The sequence below is a fragment of the Oncorhynchus tshawytscha genome, linkage group LG24 (genome assembly GCF_018296145.1).
Source record: "Oncorhynchus tshawytscha isolate Ot180627B linkage group LG24, Otsh_v2.0, whole genome shotgun sequence".
NCBI lineage: Eukaryota > Metazoa > Chordata > Actinopteri > Salmoniformes > Salmonidae > Oncorhynchus > Oncorhynchus tshawytscha.
In genome coordinates this window covers 2,776,750-2,803,365 of record NC_056452.1, presented here as the reverse complement: position 1 = coordinate 2,803,365, position 26,616 = coordinate 2,776,750, and the positions used below count along the sequence as shown (strand labels likewise).

Genomic DNA, 26,616 nt, shown 5'->3' with positions numbered 1-26,616 from the left:
ATCATGATCCTTTAGGCCTACACCTCATGGCACAACAAGCTTCTTAATACTAATATAGATTATACTTTTCTTTCTTCAAACATGCGTACAACATTGTGTAGAATAATAATTAAATCTATAGATTATGAATTTATTTTAAAATTCTTTGGTAAAATGAAACTAACAAATTATTGAAATGACTTGCATTCATTTTTATTAAGTATATAGATACACTGAGTGCACAAAACCTTAGGAACACCTTCCTAATATTGAGTTGCACCCCTTTTTGTCCTCTATTGGACAAATTGAGGTATGTTTATCCCTGTTTCATTACGTTTGCTTCTGTTTAAGAAACATTTTTCAACAGAATCGGCAGAATGAATACGCACCTGGTCACACGCAACACAGTTCACTTTCATAGCAGCCACATACAAACAGCATGATCATGTTGCTCCTATAATTCCTTCTCGCATCTATGTGCTCTCCTCCTCTCACCTTTTTCCCTTAACTTGTGGACTTCAGTGCATAACACATCAGATATGTGACCAGGCGAAAAAACCTTTTCAAGCCAAACCTTCATATCATAACCGCTAAACGCTACACACAGCCTACATCGTTGTCATCGTATTAGCTAACATCATAGTCAACATAGCTACTAAAACTAACACGCTAGTAAACCCGCTCCAATCATGCAGAACAGTGTATAGTCAGCAAGAAATGTAGCTGTTACACCGGCAGGCCCCGGTGGCAATACATTTATAAGAACAAAACATTACCTTCACTTGGAAGAGTTCCAGTGTTGGATAGTCATAGCCAGCAAGCTACCATAGCATCCCTCTCTGTTTGAGTCGGGTGTTTGAGTAGGCTAAACCTGAGTTTTCCTGAGTTCCCAGTTGTCTTGAACTCACTGAAGTCACTGAAGTCTGAGATTTCCTAGTTCCAAGTTCCCAGTTGCTTTTAAAGCGGCAGAAGCCATGCTGGAAAGCACCATCAGTCCAGAGAATGCCAGACTTTGAGGACACAGTTTGATTACAAAGTTTGCCCATAATAAGGACTGCCACGCCACCTTCCTATTCAAGTTGGCTCCCGAGTGGCACCCACTGCATCTCTAGCACGACATCTCAGTGCTAGAGGCGTCACTATAGACACCCTGTTTCGAATCCAAGCCATTTCACAATCGGCCGTGATTGGGAGTCCCATAGGGTGGCGCACAATTGGCCCAGTGTCCTCTGGGTTTGGCCAGTGTAGGCCGTCATTGTAAATAAGAATTTGTTCTTAACTGAATGGCCTAGTTAAATAAAGATAGGATAAAATAAAAATGTGAGCACAGCACAACAACGGTGAGTCAAATAATGTCTTGTATGCTGCTGCGTACATTTTTTAATATGCCAGTGAGGTATGTATACGGCAGCTAAGAAAGTAATTCTAAGTGTATGTTGTGTAGTAAGCTGTTAGTAGCCTATGTGCTCCACCCTAATAATGTGGTCCCTCTCCCCCTCAGAATTGATCCTACTGTTCTGACTTGGTAGTGCACATGTAGCCTATAGCCTGTTTTGGAGAAATGTCATCATCGAATATCGTAAGAACTTTCATTGTCTGCTTATATGCCCCCTTTATTTATTATTCGGTTCTGACTTGGTGCACAGGGAGAAAACTGTAAGAACTGCTCATGTTCTGAATTCTGTTGTTGTACATTTTAAAAGTGCTGAACAAATAGTTATATTGACTACGTCCGTATTAGCTCACTCATTGTCTTAATCAAAATTACGGCTTGCCTCTTATCCGCTCATCGTTCCCTTATGCCTTATCCCTTAAAACTGTGAAGGACCTCGGCGTTACTCTGGACCCTGATCTCTCTTTTGACGAACATATCAAGACTGTTTCAAGGACAGCTTTTGTCCATCAATGTAACATTGCAAAAATCAGAAACTTTCTGTCCAAAAATTATGCAGAAAAATTAATCCATGCTTTTGTTACTTCTAGGTTAGACTACTGCAATGCTCTACTTTCCGGCTACCCGGATAAAGCACTAAATAAACTTCAGTTAGTGCTAAATACGGCTGCTAGAATCCTGACTAGAACCAAAGAATTTGATTATATTACTCCAGTGCTAGCCTCCCTACACTGGCTTCCAGTCAAGGCAATGGCTGATTTCAAGGTTTTACTGCTAACCTACAAAGCATTACATGGGCTTGCTCCTGCCTATCTCTCTGATTTGGTCCTGCCGTACATACCTACACGTACGCTACGGTCACAAGACGCAGGCCTCCTAATTGTCCCTAGAATTTCTAAGCAAACAGCTGGAGGCAGGGCTTTCTCCTATGGAGCTCCATTTTTATGGAATGGTCTGCCTACCCATGTGAGAGACGCAAACTTGATCTCAACCTTTAAGTCTTTACTGAAGACTCATCTCTTCAGTGGGTCATATGATTGAGTGTAGTCTGGCCCAGGAGTGTGAAGGTGAACGGAAAGGCTCTGGAGCAACGAACTGCCCTTCCTGTCTCTGCCTGGCTGGTTCCCCTCATTCCACTGGGATTCTCTGCCTCTAACCCTATTACAAGGGCTGAGTCACTGGCTCACTGGTGCTCCCCCTATGCTCGGCCTTGTCTCAGGATGGTAAGTTGGTGGTTGAAGGTATCCTTCTAGTGGTGTGGGGGCTGTGCTTTGGCAAAGTGGGTGGGGTTATATCCTTCCTGTTTGGCCCTGTCCGGGGGTATCATCGGATGGGGCCACAGTGTCTTCTGACCCCTCCTGTCTCAGCCTCCAGTATTTATTCTGCAGTAGTTTATGTGTGGGGGGCTAGGGTCAGTTTGTTATATCTGGAGTACTTCTCCTGTCTTATCCGGTGTCCTGTGTGAATTTAAGTATGCTCTCTCTAATTCTCTCTTTCTTTCTCTCTCTCGGAGGACCTAAGCCCTAGGACCATGCCTCAGGACTACCTGGCATGATGACTCCTTGCTGTCCCCAGTCCACCTGGCCGTGCTGCTGCTCCAGTTTCAACTGTTCTGCCTGCGGCTATGGAATCCTGACCTGTTCACCGGACGTGCTACCTGTCCCAGAACTATTATTTGACCATGCTGGTCATTTATGAACATTTGAACATCTTGGCCATGTTCTGTTATAATCTCCACCCTGCACAGCCAGAAGGGGACTGGCCACTCCTCATAGCCTGGTTCCTCTCTAGGTTTCTTCCTAGGTTTTGGCCTTTCTAGGGAGTTTTTCCTAGCCAATGTGCTTCAACACCTGCATTGCTTGCTGTTTGGGGTTTAAGGCTGGGTTTCTATACAGCACTTTGAGATATCAGTTGATGTAAAAAGGGTTATAAATACATTTGATTTGATTTAACTCCATGGTGGTGAAAGGAAAGCTCCGCTGTTGGGACAGCTTTGTGTAGAACCTAACAGTTTGTGGGCACCTTTTGTCACCGTTGTAGTGCAATTAATGTCTTGTTTAGTGTAGTGTAGTGGCTTTGCTGGCATGCATATAAAACATTTTTTTGTTTGTTTTCCCCACCACTGATCCTACTCATTACTCCACGTGCTTAATTACATCACTTTGTTTTGAGCTTACCTCGCCACAGGCTTTTGAACAGGGCACCTGTCTCGCCGCTGGTAGGCATTATGGTTGCCAAACGAATCCTCTTTCACCCGGTGCAAAACACGCCTACCTTGGCCAAATTAATAGAATCTCCTCAATTGTAACGTCAGCACCGTTTTGACGTGCATAGCATACCATCACAGATGGAGCAATGAGACAGATATTTCACTGGATGTATAAATGTGAAGCATCCGGTTGGCATTTCCACTCAATTCCAAATATGGTAGTGAGAGGAAGCACACTGGCGGGCAGTGGGAGAAGATGGAAGAAGATGGACTTTGGCCGACATTCTGCACATTTACTCATCTATTAAACATTTGATCTCATTATAGTTTTCTTTTTCAAAAACACAATATCGTATTAACAGAGTGGACAACGTTTTGTAGATTTTACCCTTTGCAAATGTTTTTACAAATCGCATTGTTCAGGAGTGCAAAGGCGAATTGAGTTATTGCACACGCGTACTTCACAGAGTAGGCGTTCCCTAACGGAAATATGCAGATGTTACGAGTACGCGCCAATGAGATATCGTAAACGCGTGCTTAGCTCTACCCACCTCCTGCTTGTTCAGCCCACTATGACTAATTTGTTCCCATTGGAAACAACAAGCTGTGATCTATCTTGGTTTAGTTATAAACACCATTGATACAACAGTGGTAGTCTTTTTTAAGTGGTCCAAGACAGCAGCCATTGCTTCGGTGAATAGTCCTATGTTTGTTGCAGTTTATTCTGTGTGCTCAATGTAGCGTTTTCAGCTAACCCTTGTAAACGTACTGTAATGTTTTGGTGGGCTCTTCATCAACATAAGGCTACTGCAGATTATACAAAGTAGCTACATTGAAACGTTGAGTGCCATCTTATTTGACTACAAAGGGGAAAAAAAGCATCGGCCTCCAAGACGCATTTAGCTCGGAAATTTAAACCCGGTTGTAAGATTAAGTCACAGTTCGCCTTATTTGGTATTTTTTTGAATACATAGATTTTTCACTGCCTTGACCATGTCGCTTCACGGTAAGCGCAAAGAAATTTACAAATACGAGGCGCCATGGACGGTATATGCAATGAATTGGAGTGTGCGACCAGACAAGCGCTTTCGTCTCGCTCTTGGCAGCTTTGTCGAGGAGTACAATAACAAGGTAACGCATTTTCTCTCCAAACAGTCCTTTAGGAATCAAATTAGCCTACATTTAATCCTACTAGGGTAGAACGGGGAACACCGTAACAACAAAGCAAATCAAATTCGGAATAACGTAGGAAACCTGTTATTCAATGTGCTAATACTTGGTTAGTAAACCTGGTCTCAGAACATTTCGTATTATTCTTATGTAAATTCATTTGTGGATGTCCAATACCTATTTCATATACAGTATCAGTCAAAAGATTGGACACACCTACTCATTCCAGGGCTTTTATTTATTTGTACTATTTTTTGCATTGTAGAATTATAGTGAAGACATCAAAAATATGACATAACACATGGAATTATGTAGTAGCCAAAAAAGTGTCAAACAAATCAATATGTTTCATGTTTTATATTCTTTAAAGTATCCACACTTTGCCTTTGTCAGCTTTGCACATTCTTGGCATTCTCTCAACCAGCTTCACCTAGAATGCTTTTCTAACAGTCTTGTAGGAGTTCCTACAAATGCTGAGCACTTGTTGGCTGCTTTTCCTTCACACTGCAGTCCTTTTTTCCCCCTCTCAATTGGGTTGAGGTCGGGTGATTGTGGCGGCCAGGTCATCTGATTTAGCACTCCATCACTCTCCTTCTTGGTCAAATAGACCTTATACAGCATGGAGGTGTGTTGGGTCATTGTCCTGTTGAAAAACAAATGATCATCCCAATAAGCGCAAACCAGACAGGATGGTGTATTGCTGCAGAATGCTGTGGTAGCCATGCTGGTTAAGTGTGCCTTGAATTATAAATAAATCAGACAGTGTCACCAGCAAAGGACCCGCACACCACCACCTCCGGGCTTCATGGTGGGAACTACACATGCGGAGATCATCCGTTCACCTACTGTGTCTCACAAAGACACGGCGGTTGGAACCAAAAATCTCATATTTGGACTCATCAGACCAAAGGACAGATTTCCAGCAAGTCTATTCTTCTTATTGCTGTTCTTTAGTAGTGGTTTCTTTGCAGCAATTTGACATGAAGGCCTGATTTCACGCAGTCTCCTCTGAACAGTTGATGTCTGTTTCTTGAACTCTGTGAAGCATTTGTTTGGGCTGCAATTTCTGAGGCTGGTAACTCTAATGAATTAATCCTCTGCAGCAGAGGTAACTCTGGGTCTTCCTTTCCTGTGGCGGTCCTCATGAGAGCCAGTTTCATCGTAGTGGTTGATGTTTTTTGCGACTGCACTTGAAGAAACTTTCAAAGTTCTTAATTTCCCGGATTCACTGACCTTCATGTCTTAAAGTAATGATGGACTGTCGTGTCTCTTTGCTTATTCGAGCAGTTCGTGCCATAACATGGACTTGGTCTTTTACCAAATAGAGCTATCTTCTGTATACCACCCCTACCTTGTCACAACACAATTGATTGGCTCAACACAACTTCAACTTCAACCTAAAATAATTTCCTGCATTTCCATACATTTTTGCATTTCCTGCACTCATTTGAAATAATTTTCACACTGCCACTTAGGGATCCACGATATGGGCAAAAAAACGCCTTATTTTTAAACACTTTGCGATTTAGATCAAAACACTTGGAATCATGGAAATAGAATGTTGATTCTAATTGTATAGTGAGAATATAAATAATAGTGTGCTCTTTGAATACATTGTTTGACATGACAACAAATGAAAATGGCAGGGAGGAGTTATTGTGACAGGGTTGGAACCAAAATGATGGTCAGTGTTTCCTAGGGGACCCTATAGGCCTACACCAACACTGGTATTAGGCTGTATTAGCTTGCTACTTTTGATCTGACTCATTTTTTTAGCTAGCTAGCCAGTTAACTAGCGATTAGCATTAGAGGCTAACACAATTTAGCTAAATTCTGCTAAGAAAAGACAAACTAGCTGTTTGCAGATGTAAGAAACACAAACAAATTGTATAACACTTGTTGATTTATATTAAGAAGCAAACTGGAAAATTTGTTGCATGTGCTGCAGTAATCATGCAGACTCAACGCAAGTGTCTCGTGGTCAAGCAACAACAAATGCACTCCGAGAGCGAGAGAATTCAAGTAGCAGTGTAAACTATAAAAATGGATGTTACACACAGCATATTTAACAAACCAAACATTCAAATACAATTATAGAAGGTAAAGGGAAAAAGCCAAACCGGTCCGTGCATCAATACCCTGTGTATATAGTAAAATACGATATGCTGCCAGCCCTTCTAAGTAGTTGCAAAGTAGCAAAACATTAGTAGTTGTCCGTGATGTGATTCAATCTCGCAACCAATTGGTGGCTAGATGTTTGGGTTATATGCCCATCCATCCATCCACCCCCCCCCTCCACATTAGTTTTTGCTTTAAGTAACTGTCTTTATTTGAGTGTCCAGGAATTATATTTACTATGTTACGTTTGTCTGAGACCAGGCTGGGTTAGTGTATGTACATGCCTCGGAAGTTTTGTTTAAATCTATGAACAGTTTTGTTTTACTGACGACAAATGTTTTTTCAGGTCAAATTGTAAATATTCTTGTCGCCTCTTGATTATTGACCTACGGAACATTCTATATGTATCTAACCATATCATTTTTATCAGTAAGAAGAGGTGTCAGATTAGATTCAGATTTGTAATTTGTTACAATTAAACCCTTGCCTAGCCAGCATATCTGACCTGCTTGCTTACAGCTGCACTAGGGTCAGACGGGCTTCCTGTGTAGATTAAGACACCGCGGCGTTGTGAGATATGGCTCTGAAAATGTACCTCAATCCAGGGATTAGAAATGCGTTGTACTCCTAATTTTTCCAATATCCTAACTATTACACTGAGAAATGACTGCTATTGTCAGGCTGTATATACCAATTAATTGTCTATTTCAGCCTGATTAATTAGACTAGCACAATTGCAACAATATCCATCACTGTCAATAAAACAAAGGTGTCACTGTTGGGCAGTTCCAATAAATTAAATTTGATAATACAGGCTTATACTTATCCTCATCACAGAAAACAGCAGGCTTAATATAGGATCAACCTTTTGCTGTGATTTGACAGCACATTTAAAATGTTCATATCTTATCCAGAGCGACTTACAGGAGCAATACGGGTTAAGTGCCCTGCTCAAGGGCACATCGTCAGGGTTTTCAACTAGTCAACTCAATGATTTGAACCTGTACCCTTTTCAGTTACTGGCCCAAGGCTCTTAACCGCTAGATTACCTACTGCCCCATGCTGTTGTTATTGTCTGTTTTCCCCATAGGTTCAGATAGTTGGATTGGAGGAGGAGAGCTCAGAGTTTGTCTGCCGGAACACATTCGACCACCCTTACCCCACCACAAAAATTATGTGGATTCCCGACACCAAGGGTGTGTATCCTGACCTGCTGGCTACCAGTGGAGACTACCTGCGCATTTGGAGGGTAAGAAACTAATAGCCTACCACTGCCAGACCTGTGCCTACCCTGAATATTGTAGCGACCTTAACCCTACATCTAGCGTCAATGTCAAGAGGTTCCAATCAGAGGCCCATACATGTGAAGGGCTTGGTATAGAGAAGCATGGGAGACGCTCTCCTGAATGTGGTAGTGTAGCGACCTTAACACTGCTTCGATCTGCTCACGCCAATTCCTGTTGAACGAGGGAGAGATCGGTTTGTTGTTTTAGGAAGTTTCTTAGTAGATCGCCAAATTTTTAGTTTGGATCCCTCAACGCATTTGTTATCAGCTGCCGGACTGCTACTCTCTGTCCAGTGATCCTGCCAACCAAGGCCGGGTCTGAGGAGCTATTTGGCGTAGCTGCTAGCCTAGCTAGCAGGGTTTCAGGGTTTGAGGGCTTGAACACAACCAGCAACGCGGTTAGTTATTGTGGCTGGGGCCGCAGTTTGTCCAGGGTTTATGGCTGTCTAGATACCTGCTGTTTGTTCAGTCTTCCCTGGTACCTGCACTGTCTGGAACTGCGAGGAGTAACAGTGTAACCTGCATTGTTAGCTACCATGACGAAGACCAAAGTTGGTGGGAGTACCATTGAGGACAGTACTATCTCTATCACCGGTGAAGGATCTTTTTAAAGTAACAAAAATAGTTCTAGGAGTTGTTAACAACAAGAAAATAGGTTTCTGTTTTGTCCAAATACTGGTTGATTCGACTTATAAAATAATGGACGACCTGTCGAGAGGTCCAGGACCTGAAGAACAATTTGAACGGCAAGATGACAGCAATCTGTAAGTCATTGAGAGGGGAAATCAGTTCTGTGTGTGAATCAATGAGAACAATGTTGGAAAAATCCGATTATCTTGAGGGACAATCAAGACTGAACAATATGGTTGTGGACAGAATTGCAGATTCTCCATATGAGACCTGGATGGAGTTGAGGACAAAGTGAGGGAAATTATCTCTGAGAAATTGAAGACGGTCTACTGGAACATTGAGGTGGAGCGTGCACACAGGGCTGGAAAACACACCACCGGGCCCAGTCCGATAGTAGTCAAGTTCCTGAGGTTCAAATCAAATTTTATTTGTTACATACGCCGAATACAATATTTCATCTGACAGTGAAATGCTTACTTCCAAGCACTTAACCAACAATGCTTTAAGGAGTTTTAAGGGGGAAAATAGTGTTAAGTAAAAAATAGAAATACAGTGCCTTGCAAAAGCATTCCACCCCCCCTTGGTGTTTTTCCTATTTTGTTGCATTACAACCTGTAATCTTTAAATTGTATTTTTATTTGGATTGCATGTAATGGACATACACAAAGTAGTCACAATTGGTGAAATGAAAAAAATAACTTGTTTGAAAAACATTCTAAAAAAAACAAGTGGTGCGTACATATATATTCACCTCCTTTGCTATGAATCCCCTAAATAAGATCTGGAGCAACCAATTACCTAAGTCACATAATTAGTTCAATAAAGTCCACCTGTGTGCAATCTTAGTGTCAGATGATCGCAGTAAAAATACACCTGTTCTGAAAGGCCCCAGAGTCTGCAACACCACTAAGTAAGGGGCACCACCAAGCAAGCGGCACCATGAAGACCAAGGAGCTCTCCAAACAGGTCAGGGATGAGGTTGTGTAGAAGTACAGATCAGGGTTGAGTTATAAAAATATGAGAAACTTTGAACATCCCACGGAACAACATTTCAATTCATTATTCAAAAATGGAAAGAATATGGCACCACGACAAACCTCCGAAGAGAGGGCCGTCCACCACAACTCACGGACCAGGCAAGGAGGGCATTAATCAGAGAGGCAACAAAGATAACCCTGAAGGAGCTTTGAAAGCGCCACAGCAGAGGTTTGAGTATCTGTCCATAGGACCACTTTAAGCCTTACACTCCACAGGGCTTTACAGAAGAATGTCCAGAAAAAAGCCAGAGCATAAAGAAAAATAATGAGGAAACACGTTTGGTGTTTGCCAAAAGGCATGTGGGAGACTCCACAAACATATGGAAGAAGGTACTCTGGTCAGATGAGACTAAAATTGAGGTTTTGGCCATCAAGGAAAACGCTATGTCTGGCACAAATCCAACACCTCATTACCATCCCCACAGTGAAGCAATGTGGTGGCAGCATCATGCTGTGGGGATGTTTTTCATCGACAGGGACTGGGAAACTGGTCAGAATTGAAGGATTGATGGATGGCGGTAAACATAGGGAAATTGTTGAGGGAAACCTGTTTCAGTCTTCCAGAGATTTGAGACTGGGACGGAGGTTCACCTTCCAGCAGGACAATGATACTAAGCATACTGCTAAAGCAACACGTGTGGCTTAAGGGGAAACATTTAAATGTATTGGAATGGCCTAGTCAAAGCCCAGACCTCAATCCAATTGAGAATCTGTGGTAAGACTTAAAGATGGCTGTACACCAGCGGAATCCATCCAACTTGAAGGCACTGGAGCAGTTTTGCCTTGAATGGGCAAAAATCCCAGTGGCTAGATGTGCCAAGCTTATAGAGCCATACCCCAAGAGACTTGCAGCTGTAATTGCTGCAAAAGGTAGCTCTACAAAGTATTGACTTTGGGGGGGTGAATAGTTATGCACACTGTTTTCCGTTTAAAAAAAACATGACTTATTTAGCATCTTACAATATTTAGCATCTTCAAAGTGGTAGGCATGTTGTGTAATCAAATAATACAACCCCCCCCCCCAAAAAAAATATCTATTTTAATAACAGGTTATCTGACATCGCCCGTTAAAGAGGTCCTGGGTTGGCAGGAAGCTTGGGCCCCAGTAATGTACTGGGCCATACACACTACCCTCTGTAGTGCCTTGTGGTCAGAGGCCGAGCAGTTAACATACCAGGTAGTGATGCCTTTTGAGAATTTGAGGACCCATGCCAAATCCTTTCAGTCTCCTGAGGGGAAATGGGCTTCGTCGTGCCCTCTTTACGACTGTCTTAGTGTGCTTGGACCATGTTAGTTTGTTGCTGATGTGGACACCAAGGAACTTAAAGCTCTCAAACTGCTCCACTGCAGCCCCGTAAATGAGAATGGGGGTGTGCTCGGTCCTCCTTTTCCTGTAGTCCACAATAACCTGTTTTTGTCTTGGATCACGTTGAGGGAGAGTTTGTTGTCCTTTCACCACATGGCCAGGTCCCTGACCACCTCCCTATAGGCTGTCTAGTCATTGTTGATCAGGCCTACAGCACTTTTGGGTCATCGGCAAACTTGATGATGGTGTTGGAGTCCTGCCTGGCCATGCAGTCATGAGTGAACAGGGAGTACAGGTGGAGACTGAGCATGCACCCCCGAGGGGCCCCTGTGTTGAGGATCAGAGCAGTGGATGTGTTGTTACCTACCCTTACCACATGGGGGAGGCCCCTCAGGAAGTCCACAATCTAGTTGCAGAGGTGTTTAGTCCCAGGGTCCTGAGCTTAGTGATGAGCTTTGAGGGCACTATGGTGTTGAACGCTGAGCTGCAGTCAATGAATAGCATTCTCACATAGGTGTTCCTTTTGTCCAGGTGGGAAAGGGCAGTGTGGAGTAGAGGTTGACCGATTATGATTTTTCAACGCCGCTACTGATTATTGAAGGACCCCAAAAAACATACCGATTTAATCGGCCGATTTTAAATAAAACAAAACATTTTGTTTCGTTTTTTTTTGTTATGATGACAATTACAACAATACTGAATTAACACTTATTGTAACTTAATATAATACATAAAATCAATTTAGCCTCAAATAAATAATGAAACATGTTCAAGTATTGGAGAAGAAAGTAAAAGTGCAATATGTGCCATGTAAGGAAGCTAACGTTTAAGTTCCTTGCTCAGAGCATGAGAACGTATGAAAGCTGGTGGTTCCTTTTTAACATGAGTCTTCAATATTCCCAGGTAGGAAGTGTTAGGTTGTAGTTATTATAGGACTATTTCTCTCTATACCATTTGTATTTCATTAACCTTTGACTATTGGATGTTCTTATAGGCACTTTAGTATTGCCAGTGTAACAGTATAGCTTCCGTCCCTCTCCTCGCTCCTACCTGGGCTCGAACCAGGAACACATCGACAACAGCCACCATCGAAGCAGCGTTACCCATGCAGAGCAAGGGGAACAACCACTCCAAGTCTCGGAGCGAGTGACGTTTGAAACGCTATTAGCGTGCAACCCGCTAACTAGCTAGCCATGTCACATCGGTTACACCAGCCTAATCTCGGGAGTTGATAGGCTTGAAGTCATAAACAGCTGCTGGCAAACGCACGAAAGTGCTGTTTGAATGAATGCTTACGAGCCTGCTGCTGCCTACCATCGCTCAGACTGCTCATTCAAATTATAGACTTAGTTACAACATAACGCACAGAAATATGAGCCTTGGGTCATTAATATGGTCGAATCCGGAAACTATCATCTCGAAAACAAGAAGTTTTATTCTTTCAGTGAAATACGGAACCATTCCGTATTTTATCTAACGGGCGGCATCCATAAATCTAAATATTCCTGTTAAATTGCACAACCTTCAATGTTATGTCATAATTACGTAAAAATCTGGCTAATTAGGCGGTCCAAACTGTTGCATGTACCCTGACTCTGCGTGCAATGAACGCAAGAGAAGTAACATAATTTCACCTGGTTAATATTGCCTGCTAACCTGGATTTCTTTTAGCTAAATATGCAGGTTTAAAAATATATACTTGGTTAGGTACACATTGGAGCAACGATACGCAACGCATCGATTATATGCAACGCAGGACACGCTAGATAAACTAGTAATATCATCAACCATGTGTAGTTAAACTAGTGATTATGAATGATTGTTTTTTATAAGATAAGTTTAATGCTAGCTAACAACTTACTTTGGCTTACTGCATTTGCGTAACAGGTTGTCTCCAAGTGGAGTGCAATGTAATCAGGTGGTTAGAGCGTTGGACTAGTTAACTGTAAGGTTGCAAGATTGAATCCCCCGAGCTGGCAAGGTAAAAATCTGTCGTTCTGCCCCTGAACGAGGCAGTTAACCCACCGTTCCTAGGCCGCCATTGAAAATAAGAATGTGTTCTTAACTGACTTGCCTATTTAAATAAAGGTGTAAAAAAAAAAACTGCAAATCGGCGCCCAAAATACCAATTTCCGATTGTTGACCAGCCTTTCAAAGCACTTCATGGCTACAGACGTGAGTGCTATAGGTCGGTAGTCATTTAGGCAGGTTACCTTAGTGTTTTTGGGCACAGGCACTGTGGTGGTCTGCTTGAAACATGATGATATTACAGAATCTGTCAGGGAGAGGTTGAAAATGACAGTGAAGACACTTGACAGTTGGTCACCGCATACTCGCAGTACATGTCCTGGTAATCTGTCTGGCCCTGCGGCCTTGTAAATGTTGACCTGTTTAATGGTCTTACTCACATTGTCTACGGAGAGCGTGATCACAGTCATCAGGAACAGCTGATGCGCTCATGCATGCTTCAGTGTTACTTGCATAGAAGTAATTTAGTTCGTCTGGTCCACTGGGCAGCTCGCGGGCAGGGTAGCTTTTCTGGTAAGCCAAGAACTTGAGTGGAACATATCTTCCTCAGTGGACTATCCCGAAGTTGTGTGCCAGAATAGGAAATAACTTATTCCAGCCATTAAAGCTGCCAGAGCGCGTGGGGACATTCCGCTATGACAGGCATTAGGTTTTGATGTTGGTGTGCTGTGCCTTTTTTTCCCTCCACTCATAGTGTTGTGTGTTCTTTCCTATCAACTTTAGTTTAATCGGTCCACAGAATATTTTGCCAGAAGCTCTGTGGAACAGCCAAGTGCTCTTTTAAGAACTTCAGACGTACAGTAATGTTTTTTTTGGACAGCAGTGGTTTCTTCTGTGGTGTCCTCCATGAACACCATTCTTGTTTAGTGTTTTATGTATCATATACCTGTCAACAGAGATGTTAGCATGTTCCAGAGATTTCTGTAAGTCTTTAGCTGACACTCTAGGATTCTTCTTAACATTTTTGGGTATTCGGCGCTGTGCTCTTGTAGTTGTCTTTGCAGGATGGCCACTCCTATGGAGAGTAGCAACAGTGCTGAACTTTCTCCATTTATAGCCAATTTGTCTTACCTTGGACTGATGAACATCAAGGCTTTTAGAGATACTTTTGTAACCCTTTCCAGCTTTATGCAAGTCAATAATTCTTAATCTAAGGTCTTCTCCCCAATTTTGTGGTATCCAATTGGTAGTCTTGTATCATCGGTGCAACTCGCGTATGGATTCGGGGGAAGCGACGGTCGAGAGCCGTGCATCCTCCAAAACACAGCCCAACCAAGCCGCACTGCTTCTTGACACAATGCCCACTTAACCCGGAAGCCAGCCGCACCAATGTGTTGGAGGAAACACCGTACACCTGGTGACTGTGTCAGCATGCATTGCACCAGACTTGCCACAGGAGTCGCTAGTGCGCGATGGGACAAGGAATCCTTGACGGCCAAACCCTCCCCTAACCCGGACAATGCTGGGCCAGTTGTGCGCTGCCCCATGGGTCTCCAGGTCGTGGCCCAGAATCTCTAGTGGCACAGCTAGTACTGCGATGCAGTGCCTTGCGCCACTCGGGAGGCCATCATACTTTTTCTTGACACTATGTAGCTTTAGAACTAAGTTTCTTGAAATCAATAACTTGCTAACATCAGAATATATTAGCCTTTTCAGAGACTCACAAAGATGATTAATTCGATGATCCAGCAGTAGCAATACAAGGATCTAACATCTATAGAAGAGACAGAAATGCTTATGCGGGAGGCGTTGCTGTATGTATTTAGATCCATAACCCTGTAATGCTTAGAGAAGATCTGATGTCAAGTGTTATTGAGGAATTGTGGTTGTAGGTTCAATTGGCACATCTGAAGCCTTTATTTTGCGGTGTTGCTATAGGCCACCAAGCGCTAACAGCCACTGCGTCTTCCAATTATTGATAAACATGCACCTGTTAAGAAACTGACTTGGAACTATTAAGGCTCCATGGATTGATGAGGAACTGAAACTATGGATGAAAGAGATGGGGCAAAAGGAGTGTCTAAGTCTGGCTGCACATCCCGACTTACTGCAAATTGAGAAATTGTGTGACCTAAACGCAACAACAAAAAAGAAGAACCTGTGTTATGAAGCCTAGATCAATAATATAAAAAACCGTTGGCATACTTTACATGAAAGACATTCAACCACAACTTTTATCGTATCAGATGGCTTATCACAACCATTTGATGTTTACAATGTTTTTAATGATTACTTCATTGGCAAATTGGGTAAACTTAGGCAGGAAATGCCAACAATGAACAGTGAGCCATTGTATTCATGCACAAAAATAAATTAATGAAGTTCATTGCAAGTTTGAATTTTGTGAAGTTAGTGTCAGAGGTGGAAAAATGATTAACGATCAATTATGACAAACCTGGCATTGACAACTTAGATGGAAAGCTACTGAGGATGGTAGGGGACTCAACTACTATATGTCATATCTTTAATCTGTCCCTAGAGGGAAGTATTTGTCCTCAGGCCTGGAGGGAAGCTAGTCATTCCACTACCCAAGAGTGGTAAAGCAGCCTTTACTGGTTCAAACAACATACCTATCAGTTTGCTGCCAGCTCTAAGCAAATTGTTGGAAAAAAATTGTTTGACCAAATACAATGCTATTAATCTGTAAACAAATTTAGCAACATACTTTCAGCATGCTTATAGAGAAGGGCACTCAACATATACTGCACTGACACTAATGACTGATGATTGGTTGAAAGAAATTGATAAGAAGATTGTGGGAGTTGTACTTTTGGATTTCATTGCATCCTTTGATATTATTGACCATAACCTGTTGTTGAAAACTTATGGCTTTTCAACATCTGCCATATTGGGGATTCAGAGCTTTCTATCTAATATAACTCAAAGGGTTTTCTTTAATGGAAGCTTCTCTAATGTCAAATATGTGATTTTTTTTAAACATTTTTTTTTACCAATGACCTACCACTGGCATTAAACAATGCATGTGTGTCCATGTATGCTGATGATTCAACCATACATGCATCAGCAACAACAGCCAATGAAGTCACCTGAAACGCTTAATAAAAAGTTGCAGTCTGTTTTGTAATGTGTGGCCAGTAATAAACTGGTCCTGAACATCTAAGAGTATTGTATTTGGTACAAATCATTCCCTAAGAACTAGACCTCAGCTGAATCTGGTCATGAATGTTGTGGCTGTTGAACAAGTTGAGGAGACTAAATTACTTGGCGTTACCTTAGATTGTAAACTATCATAGTCAAAACAGATTCAATGGTTGTAAAGATGGGGAGAGGTCTGTCCGTAATAGAGATGCTCTGCTTTTTTGACACCACATTCCAAAAAGTAAGTCCTGCAGGCTCTAGTTTTGTCTTATCTTGATTATTGTCCAGTCATGTGGTCGACTGCTGCAAGGAAAGACCTAGTTAAGCTGCAGTTGGCCCAGAACAGAGCGGCACGTCTTGCTCTTCATTGTAATCAGAGGGCTGATATAAATACTACGCGTGCAAGTCACTCTTGGCTAAGAGTTGAAGAGTGACTGACTGCACCACTTCTTTTTATAAGAAACTGTTAAATCCCAAACTGTTTGGATAGTCAACTTACACACACACACACACACACTTACCCCACCAGACATGCCACCAGGGGTCTTTTAACAGTCCCCAAATTCAAGAAAGCATACAGCATTATATAGAGCCATTATTGCATGGAACTCCGTTCCATATCATATTGCTCAAATGAACAGCAACTCTGGTTTAAAAAACACAAAGCAACTAGGGATGTACGATATATATATCGGTGAACATATTGGAGTCGGCCGATATTAGCTAAAAATGCCAAAATCGGTATCGGCCAATGTCTAGTTCAACACTGATTTCAAAGCCGATGTGCATACCTATATAATGTAAACGTAATGTATAACGTAATGACGCCACGTAAAATTATGTACTACACGTGCCACACGGCATTCCTAACTTAGCCCACAATGTTTGCTGTGTGGATCGAGCAGTCAACAAGTTGAGCAGTCATTTGAAAGAGTAAGAACATTTCGGCTAGACAACTCAAAGGCAAAATCCATTAAAGCCAAGACAATGGAATTAATTAATTTCCCTTGACAATCAACCGTTCTCTGTCGTGGGTGATGTTCGCTTTCGCCGAGCACCGGTACACACTACCAAGTGCGCTATTCTTTTCAGATGTTGCCCTACTGGAGTTACACAGTAATAGCGTCACTGCTGTTAGCTTCACGACATACATACTATGGAATGCTGTTTGGGTTTTTGTGTCCAAAAAATACAGTAGCACTGTCAAAGCTGTACAAAAGTCTGCAAACACCTGCCACGAACAATGTGTTTTCAATACCGCGTTGGTAATAAAGCATCTGTTAGACCGCAACTTCTGGGGTAGCTAGCTTAAGCTTGGTACCTAGCGAGCACCAATACAACCAGCCTGAAAAAAATTACAAGTAGAAACTGCCGTCATTTTCATTATTCTTTGCAATGATTTAGGAATCCTTGTAAGTATTAGCTAGGTTGCCACTTGTTGTTCTCAAATTGAATTTAACTTAAATAAATAGCTAGCCAGCTACTTAACCCTGTTGCCCAAAGCTAATGTTATAAGCAGTCAGCTAGCATCATCTAGCTAGTGAGGCTCGACCGGACCAGGTTATCTGTTGTGAAGCTAGCCACAAAATGGATTAGGCACAATAGTGGAATTTGCAGTTTGCTTTCAAAATAAAGGTATGCCATTGACAGTGATGCAAATGAATACAAATTGTATAATTATTTATGCAGAAGGCTAACCGCAAAGTCCACTGTTGTGGCTAATGCTTATAGTGGATAGCTTCACATAGATGGGTCCGACCACCCTTATTCAAATAAGAATGGTCTTATAAATTAGGGTTATTTTAGATGATGACACCTAGCTATATAGTTAGCTAGCTAACTATAGCTACTGAAACAGATGTCGTTTCGCTATGTTTTTGGGGAAGGACATTGTTTGCATCCATGAGCTAGCTAGCTTTTTTTATGACCAGAACTGTAGGTGCACGAGACAACTTTAGTAGCATCATAGCATACGTATCGATGAATCGTCGTGACATATGAAATACGAGTGATAGGTAATCTGTGTAATAACTACGTAAAAAAATAATGAACGCATTAAATTATTGTGACGTGCGGTCATTTTCAGGTCCTGATTTGGTCAACAAGCTTAATTGACATGTTAAATCCTAAACCAGGATTTCTATGGAACGTCGTTTGTCTTTGCATGTCAAAAATATATAATATTTAACACGATTTGTTTGACATGTCAAATAACTATTTGTCAAGTCAAATCGTGTTAAATAGTATATATTTTTTGACATGCAAAGACAACGACGTTCCATAGAAATCCTGGTTGAGAATGAAACGAATGAACAATGAAACGGCACAGGAAGTAAGTGCAAGAAAATAGGTTTGGTAATGGGGCCATAAGTGCCCACACTTTTTGGTGTGTGTGTGTGTGTGTGTGTGTGTGTGTGTAACCTTTTATTTAACTAGGCCAGTCAGTTAATTAAGAACAAATTCTTATTTACAATGATGACCAAACCCAGATGACACTGGGCCAAATGTGCGCCGCCCTATGGGCCTCCCAATCACGGCTGGATATGATAAAGCCTGGATTCGAACCAAGGACTGTAGTAATGCCTTTTGCACTGAGATACAGTGCCTTAAACTGCTTCGTGTGTGGTAACTATTTAACTGTACTAGAATGCTTAAAAGGCTGCTAAAATTTCTAATACCGGTGCCGTTTTTTTTTTTTTTTTTTTTTTTTTTGGCAAGGAAAATATCGGATATTGATATCGGCCAAAAATGACATATTGGTGCATCACTAAAAGCAACACCTCAAGGCACAACGCCTCCCCTATTTGACCTAGATAGTTTGTATGTATTGATATGTACTGTAAGCTGTGTGTGCCTTTTTTTTTTTTTAAAAAAAAAAAAAATATATATATATATATATATATGATTTTTTTTTAATCTATGTATATATATATATAGATTTTTTTTAAATCTATGTATATATATATATATATATATATATTTTTTTAAATAGATTTTTTTTAAAATCTATATGTATATATTTTTTTAAATATATATATATAGATATATTTTTTTAAATCTATGTATATATATATAGATTTTTTTTTAAATCTATGTATATATATATTTTTTTAAAATATATATATAGATTTTTTTTTTAAATATATATATATATATATGATTTTTTTAAATCTATGTATATATATATATGTATGATTTATAAATATGTGTATATATATTTTTTTTTAAATCTATGTATATATATATATGATTTTTTTTAAAATCTGTGTATATATATAGATATATAGATATAGATATTTTTTTAAATCTATGTATATATATATATGATTTTTTTAAAATAGATATATATATAGATTTTTAAAAAATCTATATATATATATATATATATAGATATAGTTTTTTTAAATCTATGTATATAGATATAGATATAGATTTTTTTTTTTTAAATCTATGTAGTTTTGTCCTTGAGCTGTCTAATGTTCTGTATTATGTCATGTTTTCTGTGGACCCTAGGAAAAGTAGCTGCTGCTTTTACAACCGCTAATGGGGATCCTAATTTTATACCCAATACCTAGTGACTTTGAAGAGGTTCGGATCAGTTGGCGCAACCGCTAAGGTGTTGGGTTGACAGTCACTTAGCCCGGGTTTGAGTCCCGGCTGGGACTACCCTCTTAATTGGGGAAATAATTTTATTGCAACTAGTATATGGAGATTGGTCTCTGCTTTCCTGCTTTATCTCTGTACAACTGTCAAAAGCTCATAGCTGCATGTTGGCGTTATTTATAGGCTTGGCATATAAAGGAAAAAAGGTGAGGGTGGAGCAGGGAATTGGTTGCCGCCAGGACCAATAAAAAACATGGGAAAAAATATTTCTGCCGAGGCGCACTTTGAAGATGCTAGAACAGTCCACATTTATTTTTTCCTCTGCAATGAAAACAAGCAATGAATTAGAAAAATCTGAGAACCCCATTTTAAAATAGTTGCTCTATTTACCTAGTCGGCTTGTGTGTTCTATGTGAGAGAAACATGCATTATGACACGCATTCAATGCATACCAAATCTTGCAATCACGGGTGAAAACAGAAGTTTAATGGCCTTTTCTAAAAGTGGATCCCAGCTTTCCACTTCTACTTTATTTATTTCTCAACTCCTAAATATACGTGAACTGCACCAATTTAAATTTAGAGATCCCATTTGGGATCTGTCTAGTGTTTAGCCCAATAGGGTAAATGCAGATGGGCAACCCCATGCTTCCGCCTATTTAATTATAGCCATAATGCTGCATCAGTTGGTCTACAGGTGATAATGCTTATTGCTAATGGCATACCTGATAATATAAACCAAGCATAGTCTAGATGTATGGTCCAATATGTATAAATATTTGTAACAAATCATTTTCCCAATATGTTGTGCTCATTTCTGGAGTTGGAAATGTATCTTTTAGATGGTGTCAGCATAATTACATTTTCATTCATTTTAGAGTAGAATGCCCTTTTTTTGAAAAGTCACCAGAACTGAGCTTCAGTCTTTCTACATAACTTATCCAGGGTGGACATACAAATTATACATACAAACTTTTGTTTCTGACAGGTGAGTGACACTGAGACTCGTCTGGAATGCCTGCTCAACAACAACAAAAACTCTGACTTCTGTGCACCGCTGACATCCTTTGACTGGAATGAGGTGGACCCTAACCTGCTGGGTGAGAATAACTTTATCCTTTCTTTTATGGACAGACTACATTACCAGATTCTCTGGATGCCTCTTCCAGATCGCTATTGACATTTAGTGTTAAAAATAATGGATATAAAGGATATAGAAAGGCATCATTAAAGATGTGTTGTAAAGCTTTTGTATAATTTCAGCTAGTAGTTTCATCTCTCACAAGCCAAAACGGGTCCCCTGCAATTGAAATGATATGTTACAAACTCCAATTCATACAACATGTTACAAATGTATAAGCGCTTAAGATCCCGTTCAATAAATCTTGTGTTTCTTCTCTGTAGGTACCTCCAGTATTGACACCACCTGCACTATCTGGGGCCTGGAGACAGGTCAGGTACTGGGCAGGGTCAACCTGGTGTCTGGCCATGTCAAGACTCAGCTCATTGCCCATGACAAAGAGGTAAAGACACTGCAGGGGTTAGGCCAGAGCTGAAATAAATTAAGTTCCAATATCCACACTTGCATACTATAAGTATGTGGTGATGTATTGGCCATTCATGCTAAGTAGTGTGGATATTGGGCATAGTCAATGTAATGGTATAGCAATGTTCCAAGTGATCAATGAATTTACCGCCTCCACCCATTGTCAGTTGTTGTACTTTAGGCAAGTATGGCTAAAATATCTGTCAAGTCAGTAGACTATGAACAAACCATATTTTCTTTCGGAACAGTAGGTTTCACCTGCTATTTCACCAAATGTCTGTCGTGTGTCCTTGTCGCAGGTCTATGACATCGCATTCAGCCGAGCCGGTGGTGGCCGGGACATGTTTGCGTCGGTGGGGGCAGATGGCTCTGTGCGCATGTTTGACTTGCGCCACTTGGAGCACAGCACCATCATCTACGAGGACCCCCAGCACCACCCACTGCTCCGCCTCTGCTGGAACAAACAAGACCCCAACTACCTGGCCACCATGGCGATGGACGGAATGGAGGTCAGCCCTGCATCTGTTTGCCTGTCCGTCTGCATGTCTGTCCCATACTTCATTATACTGTATGTGATTGGATCAAAGCTATAGCAAACCAAACATGCATTATTTGAATATCTGGCTACAATATTGGACCAGTAAAAGTCAGTCAATTATGCTAAACAAAAATTCTAGTGGTCTATGATTATATGTATTCTACCTTAGCAGGTGCGTTTTTCTCTCGGTCTGTCCCAGGTGGTGATCTTGGACGTCCGTGTGCCATGCACCCCAGTGGCCAGACTTAACAACCACCGCGCCTGTGTCAACGGCATCGCCTGGGCGCCCCACTCCTCCTGCCACATTTGTACAGCAGGTAAGCCCTCTGTTTCCTCCTGCTTATCTTATACAGTATTATCCATGTGCTAACCTTCCAAGTAAAAAAACACAAAACATCCTTTTTCCTTTTTTTTTTAAGCAGTATATGGAAAATGCCAAGGACTTTGGGATAATTTGTACTTGAAAATTAAAACATGATAATATAGGATACATTTACTTAAATTGGTTTTTGGTTATAAAATGCTAAAGTTTGCGGATGGTAGCAGTGGCTAGGTGAACAAACTCCAAGCTTGCAATGCACTCCGTCCTTCAATAGAGTGCTTACAAGGTATGGAAACATATGTCAATTTGTAATTTAATGTATATTATTGATTCATTAATCCATAAGATTCTGTTGACACAAACATCAGACATTCTCAGAAAATATAAATGAAATGGCACATCTGCATCGCTGGTGAGATTTGATTTTATAAATCATTGTTCCATAACATCCCCATGGAATTATTTAGTGAAACTAGAGCACAGGGCTGAAAACATATATACCATTGATTATCAAATCTGCCCTCTAGTAGCCCAGAACACAAGCATTGATTTCAGTCTACAATACACTAACTACTGTCCCCTTTCCTGTCCGGAAAGTAGCGGATGACCATCAGGCGCTGATCTGGGACATCCAGCAGATGCCCAGGGCCATCGAGGACCCCATCCTGGCCTACACGGCCGAAGGCGAGATCAATAACGTCCAGTGGGCATCCACCCAGCCTGACTGGATCGCAATCTGCTACAACAACTGCCTAGAGATTCTCCGCGTCTGACATAACCTGGGCTCAGCTCTTAGCGGGACAGTCTGAGGTGATCCTTGGAATCTGATCTGATCTGAGCTCAGTGTCGATGTCCTATTTTAATACAGTTGGTAAACATAGAGGGATAGTTTAACTCCGGCCCGCTCAAGAACGGACATGGCAACTTCATTTTTATGATCTGACGTCAACAGGGACTCCTGTTCATGTAGGACTGAACTGTATGATACTGGATTGTGTATGTGTTGCCCTTTTCATTTGAGGATAATGTTATAGATGCCCTTTATACTCAAAGGGGGGCGACAACGTTACCCACAGACAATGTTTACACCCTCCTGAGTAATTTATGGAAATGCTCAAGACTCCCTCTGGCTGCCTCTCAATTTAGAATTTTCTCAGACGCTGTTATTTTTTGACAGACATGTTTGAATAAGATGCAGTTCATTGTGAGATTTGTTTGTGAAGGAAAAACAAGAACACAAATCAAGAGTAGCCAAAAGACTCATCACAATTATACCCACACTTACCAGGGCACTTTGTTTAAATCTGAGACTTTTCAGCATGTTGTTTGATAAGTGTATAGGCTTTAACATGTGAATGGATCTGTTTCTTTAAAGTGGTCTTTGGTAGAATCAGCAGTTGCTACATCCATTTTTGGACTTATACATTTAATGATGTGTACCCATTTGATTCTTGAAGAATATAACTTATAAATGCTTCATGAGCTTAGTTCAAAGTCGTTCCAAATCAGAACCCAAAATATAAGCTCATGTTTGTAAACAAAGTAAATGTAAACACCATAGAGCCTCAAAACATGGTAAAACTATAGTTTTGATATCATGAATGGTCAGTACTTGCATCCATAGCAGTCTACGAATTTGAGTGGTTAGATTTCTCCAGCCCCAACCCCTCAGCTTTTGACCGAAGCGGGAGCAGGGAGTCTCTCTTGTTATTGTTTCTACTGCCGATTCCGCTTTTAAGCTCTTTTAAAAACTGTAAATGCAGTATAATGTACGTAGTTATTAGGTGAGTGGCCATTGTAATTTACAATATCTTTATTCTCTTAACACCCCATTGTGTCTGAATCACATAGTTTCAGATCACATGGTTATATTTAAAACAGGACTGAATTCAACTATTCAGGTATTCAATTGTTTGTTTTTATCTTCACATTTACAGTTTTGTCATTGAACATAGTGACAATTGTGATATGAAAAACATCTTTATTTAATACAAACTACAGTAAATTTCTCCATTGAACTTATTCATCAACTACTTCAATACAGCTTTGCTATTTGTCTTCCTTGGTTCTGCCTGTAAAATATTGTAAAAAATGATCTAATTGCTAAAGGTAACCCTAAACACTTTGTGTATAAACTAGATTAGGTAAATGTATATGAATTGTTGTAATGTACAGATGGGGATATTGTATTGTTGAGGTGCAAACGTCATATCAAGAAGTGGTTCTACTTTTTACATTGTACTTCAAGCCTCGGTCGTAAGGGCTACCTACATAACACCGTCACAATGACATAAACAGCCATGACAGCTGGTGTCACCTTTTATGGCAACCAACTTTTAAAAATGACACAAACCATTTAATAGGCTTAGTCAGTGGTGGTGGGGGAGGGGAATAAGGGAGGGTTGTTTATTAGTTTTTATTGGGCACAGGGGAGGGTAGTGCTTTTTTTTTTTCTGTTTACATTCACTCTTTTTGCAGGTTTTACTATATAATTTATTCTATCTTAGACAGATTTCCTCATCTGCTTGCGTGCACCCCCATATAGGTTATCAATAAAACGTCACAATACGGTGCAGAGCGTTCCATTTGGCTGCTCTGGGTCAAGGAGAACCCCAGCTCTGCTAAAACCATTGACAGCTAAGCCTACGTGCTGTTTTCAAGGGATTGTTTAAATAAATATGAACTGCACTGAACAAAAATAAATGCAACATGCAACAATTTCAAAGATTTTGAGTTACAGTTCATATAAGGTAATCAGTCAATTTAAATTAATTTATTAGGCCCTAATCTATGGATTTCACATGACTGGGAATACAGATATGCATCTGTTGGTCACAGATGGGGGGGGGAAAGAGGGTCGTGGATCAGAAAACCAGTCAGTATCTGGTGTGACCACTATGTGCATCATACAGTGCGACACATCTCCTTCGCATAGAGTTGTTGATTGCTGTCCCACTCCTCTTCAATGGTTGTGCGAGGTTGCGGGACATCCAGAGCATCCCAAACAGGCTCAATGGGGGACATGTCTAGTGAGTATGCAGGCCATGGAAGAACTGGGACATTTTCAGCTCTCAGGAATTGTGTACAGATATTTGTGACATGGGGCGGTGCATTATCATTCTGAGAGATGAGGTGATGGCGGCGGATAAATGGGCTTCAGGATCTCGTCACGGTATCGCCTTCAATAAAATGCAATCGTGTTCATTGTCAATAGCTTATGCCTGCCCATACCATAACCCCACCACTTCGGGGCTCTCTGTTCACAATGTTGACATTAGCAAACAGCTCTCCCACACGACGCCATCGAAGGTGAGCAGTTGCCCACTGAAGTCAGTTACGATGCCGAACTGCAGTCAGGTCAAGAACTCAGTGAGGATGAAGCGCACGCAGATGAGCTTCCCATGATAGGCTTTTTGACAGTTTGGGCTGAAATGATTTGTTTTTGCATACCCACAGTTTCATCAGCTGTCCGGGTGGCTGGTTTCAGACAATCTTGCATGTGAAGAAGCTGGATGTGGAGGTCCTGGCTGGCGTGGTTACACATGGTCTGCGGTTGTGAGGCCCAGTTGGACGTACTGCCAAATTCTCTAAAATGACTGGAGGTGGCTTATGGTAGAGAAACTAACATTAATTTCTGGCTACAGCTCTGGTGAACATTCCTGCAGTCAGCATGCCAATTACTCAACTTGAGACATCTGTGGCATTGTGTTGTGTGACAAAGCTTCACATTTTTGTGGCCTTTTTATTGCCCCCAGCACAAGATGCACCTGTTTGAGCATGCTGTTTAATCAGCTTATTGATATGCCACACCTGTAAAGTGGATGGATTATCTTGGCAAACTGTAAATGCTGACTAACAGTGATGTAAACAAAATTTGTGAACAACATTTGAGAGAATTAAGATCCCAGAAATGTTATGTTTCAGCTCATGAAACATAGGACTAACACTTAACATGTTGCGTTTTTAATATTTTTTTTCAGTGTGCTTTGTTTTATTAAATATCATCACCTCTTGAAGAGCATAGAACTACACATTTCCGATTATTCCCCGTTTGGCCACATCAGTTATGCAGCAAGTAATTGCATGCTTCTCATAATCAGTAAACATCATTTGATCATGTATTTTCAGCTTATCCATTTGGCATGTTAGCTAGCTAGTAGATTAGGCTTTTGGAAAGAGGTTGACATCGGCAAGTCCTCGTCCTGGTAAAGTTGTCACTCGGACTACTGTCGTCAAACCAAGAAAATATAACCATCTAGTTTATCACCTGACAGTTTGTTAACAAGCCATATTGACGTGATCTGTTATTAGCTAGCTCATTTGATGTGGCCCATCAGTCAATGTAACTTGTCTG

General features: G+C 40.9%; 1 protein-coding gene across 2 annotated transcripts; it reads left to right on the top strand.

Annotated features, from left to right (window-relative positions):
* Positions 1-4,221: 4,221 nt before the first annotated feature.
* On the top strand, positions 4,222-24,982 carry LOC112223876 (DDB1- and CUL4-associated factor 7). Of its 2 annotated transcripts, none has more exons than XM_024387180.2 (7): positions 4,222-4,712; positions 7,960-8,118; positions 20,845-20,956; positions 21,261-21,379; positions 21,702-21,911; positions 22,140-22,257; positions 22,863-24,982. In XM_024387180.2, the coding sequence occupies exons 1-7, from the start codon at positions 4,575-4,577 to the stop codon at positions 23,033-23,035; spliced, it is 1,029 nt and encodes a 342-aa protein (XP_024242948.1). In that variant the 5' UTR covers positions 4,222-4,574; the 3' UTR covers positions 23,036-24,982. The 2 variants fall into 2 exon arrangements, with proteins under 2 accessions (XP_024242948.1, XP_024242947.1); XM_024387179.2 differs by having other exon boundaries at positions 22,860-24,982.
* Positions 24,983-26,616: the final 1,634 nt, after the last annotated feature.

Coding starts and splice junctions, on each gene's coding strand:
- LOC112223876 (XM_024387179.2), top strand. CDS start 4,575: ATGTCGCTTCACGGTAAGCGCAAAGAAATTTACAAATACGAGGCGCCA. Junction 20,957..21,260: donor GGTGGACCCTAACCTGCTGG/GTGAGAATAACT, acceptor TCTTCTCTGTAG/GTACCTCCAGTATTGACACC. Junction 21,912..22,139: donor TGGCGATGGACGGAATGGAG/GTCAGCCCTGCA, acceptor GGTCTGTCCCAG/GTGGTGATCTTGGACGTCCG.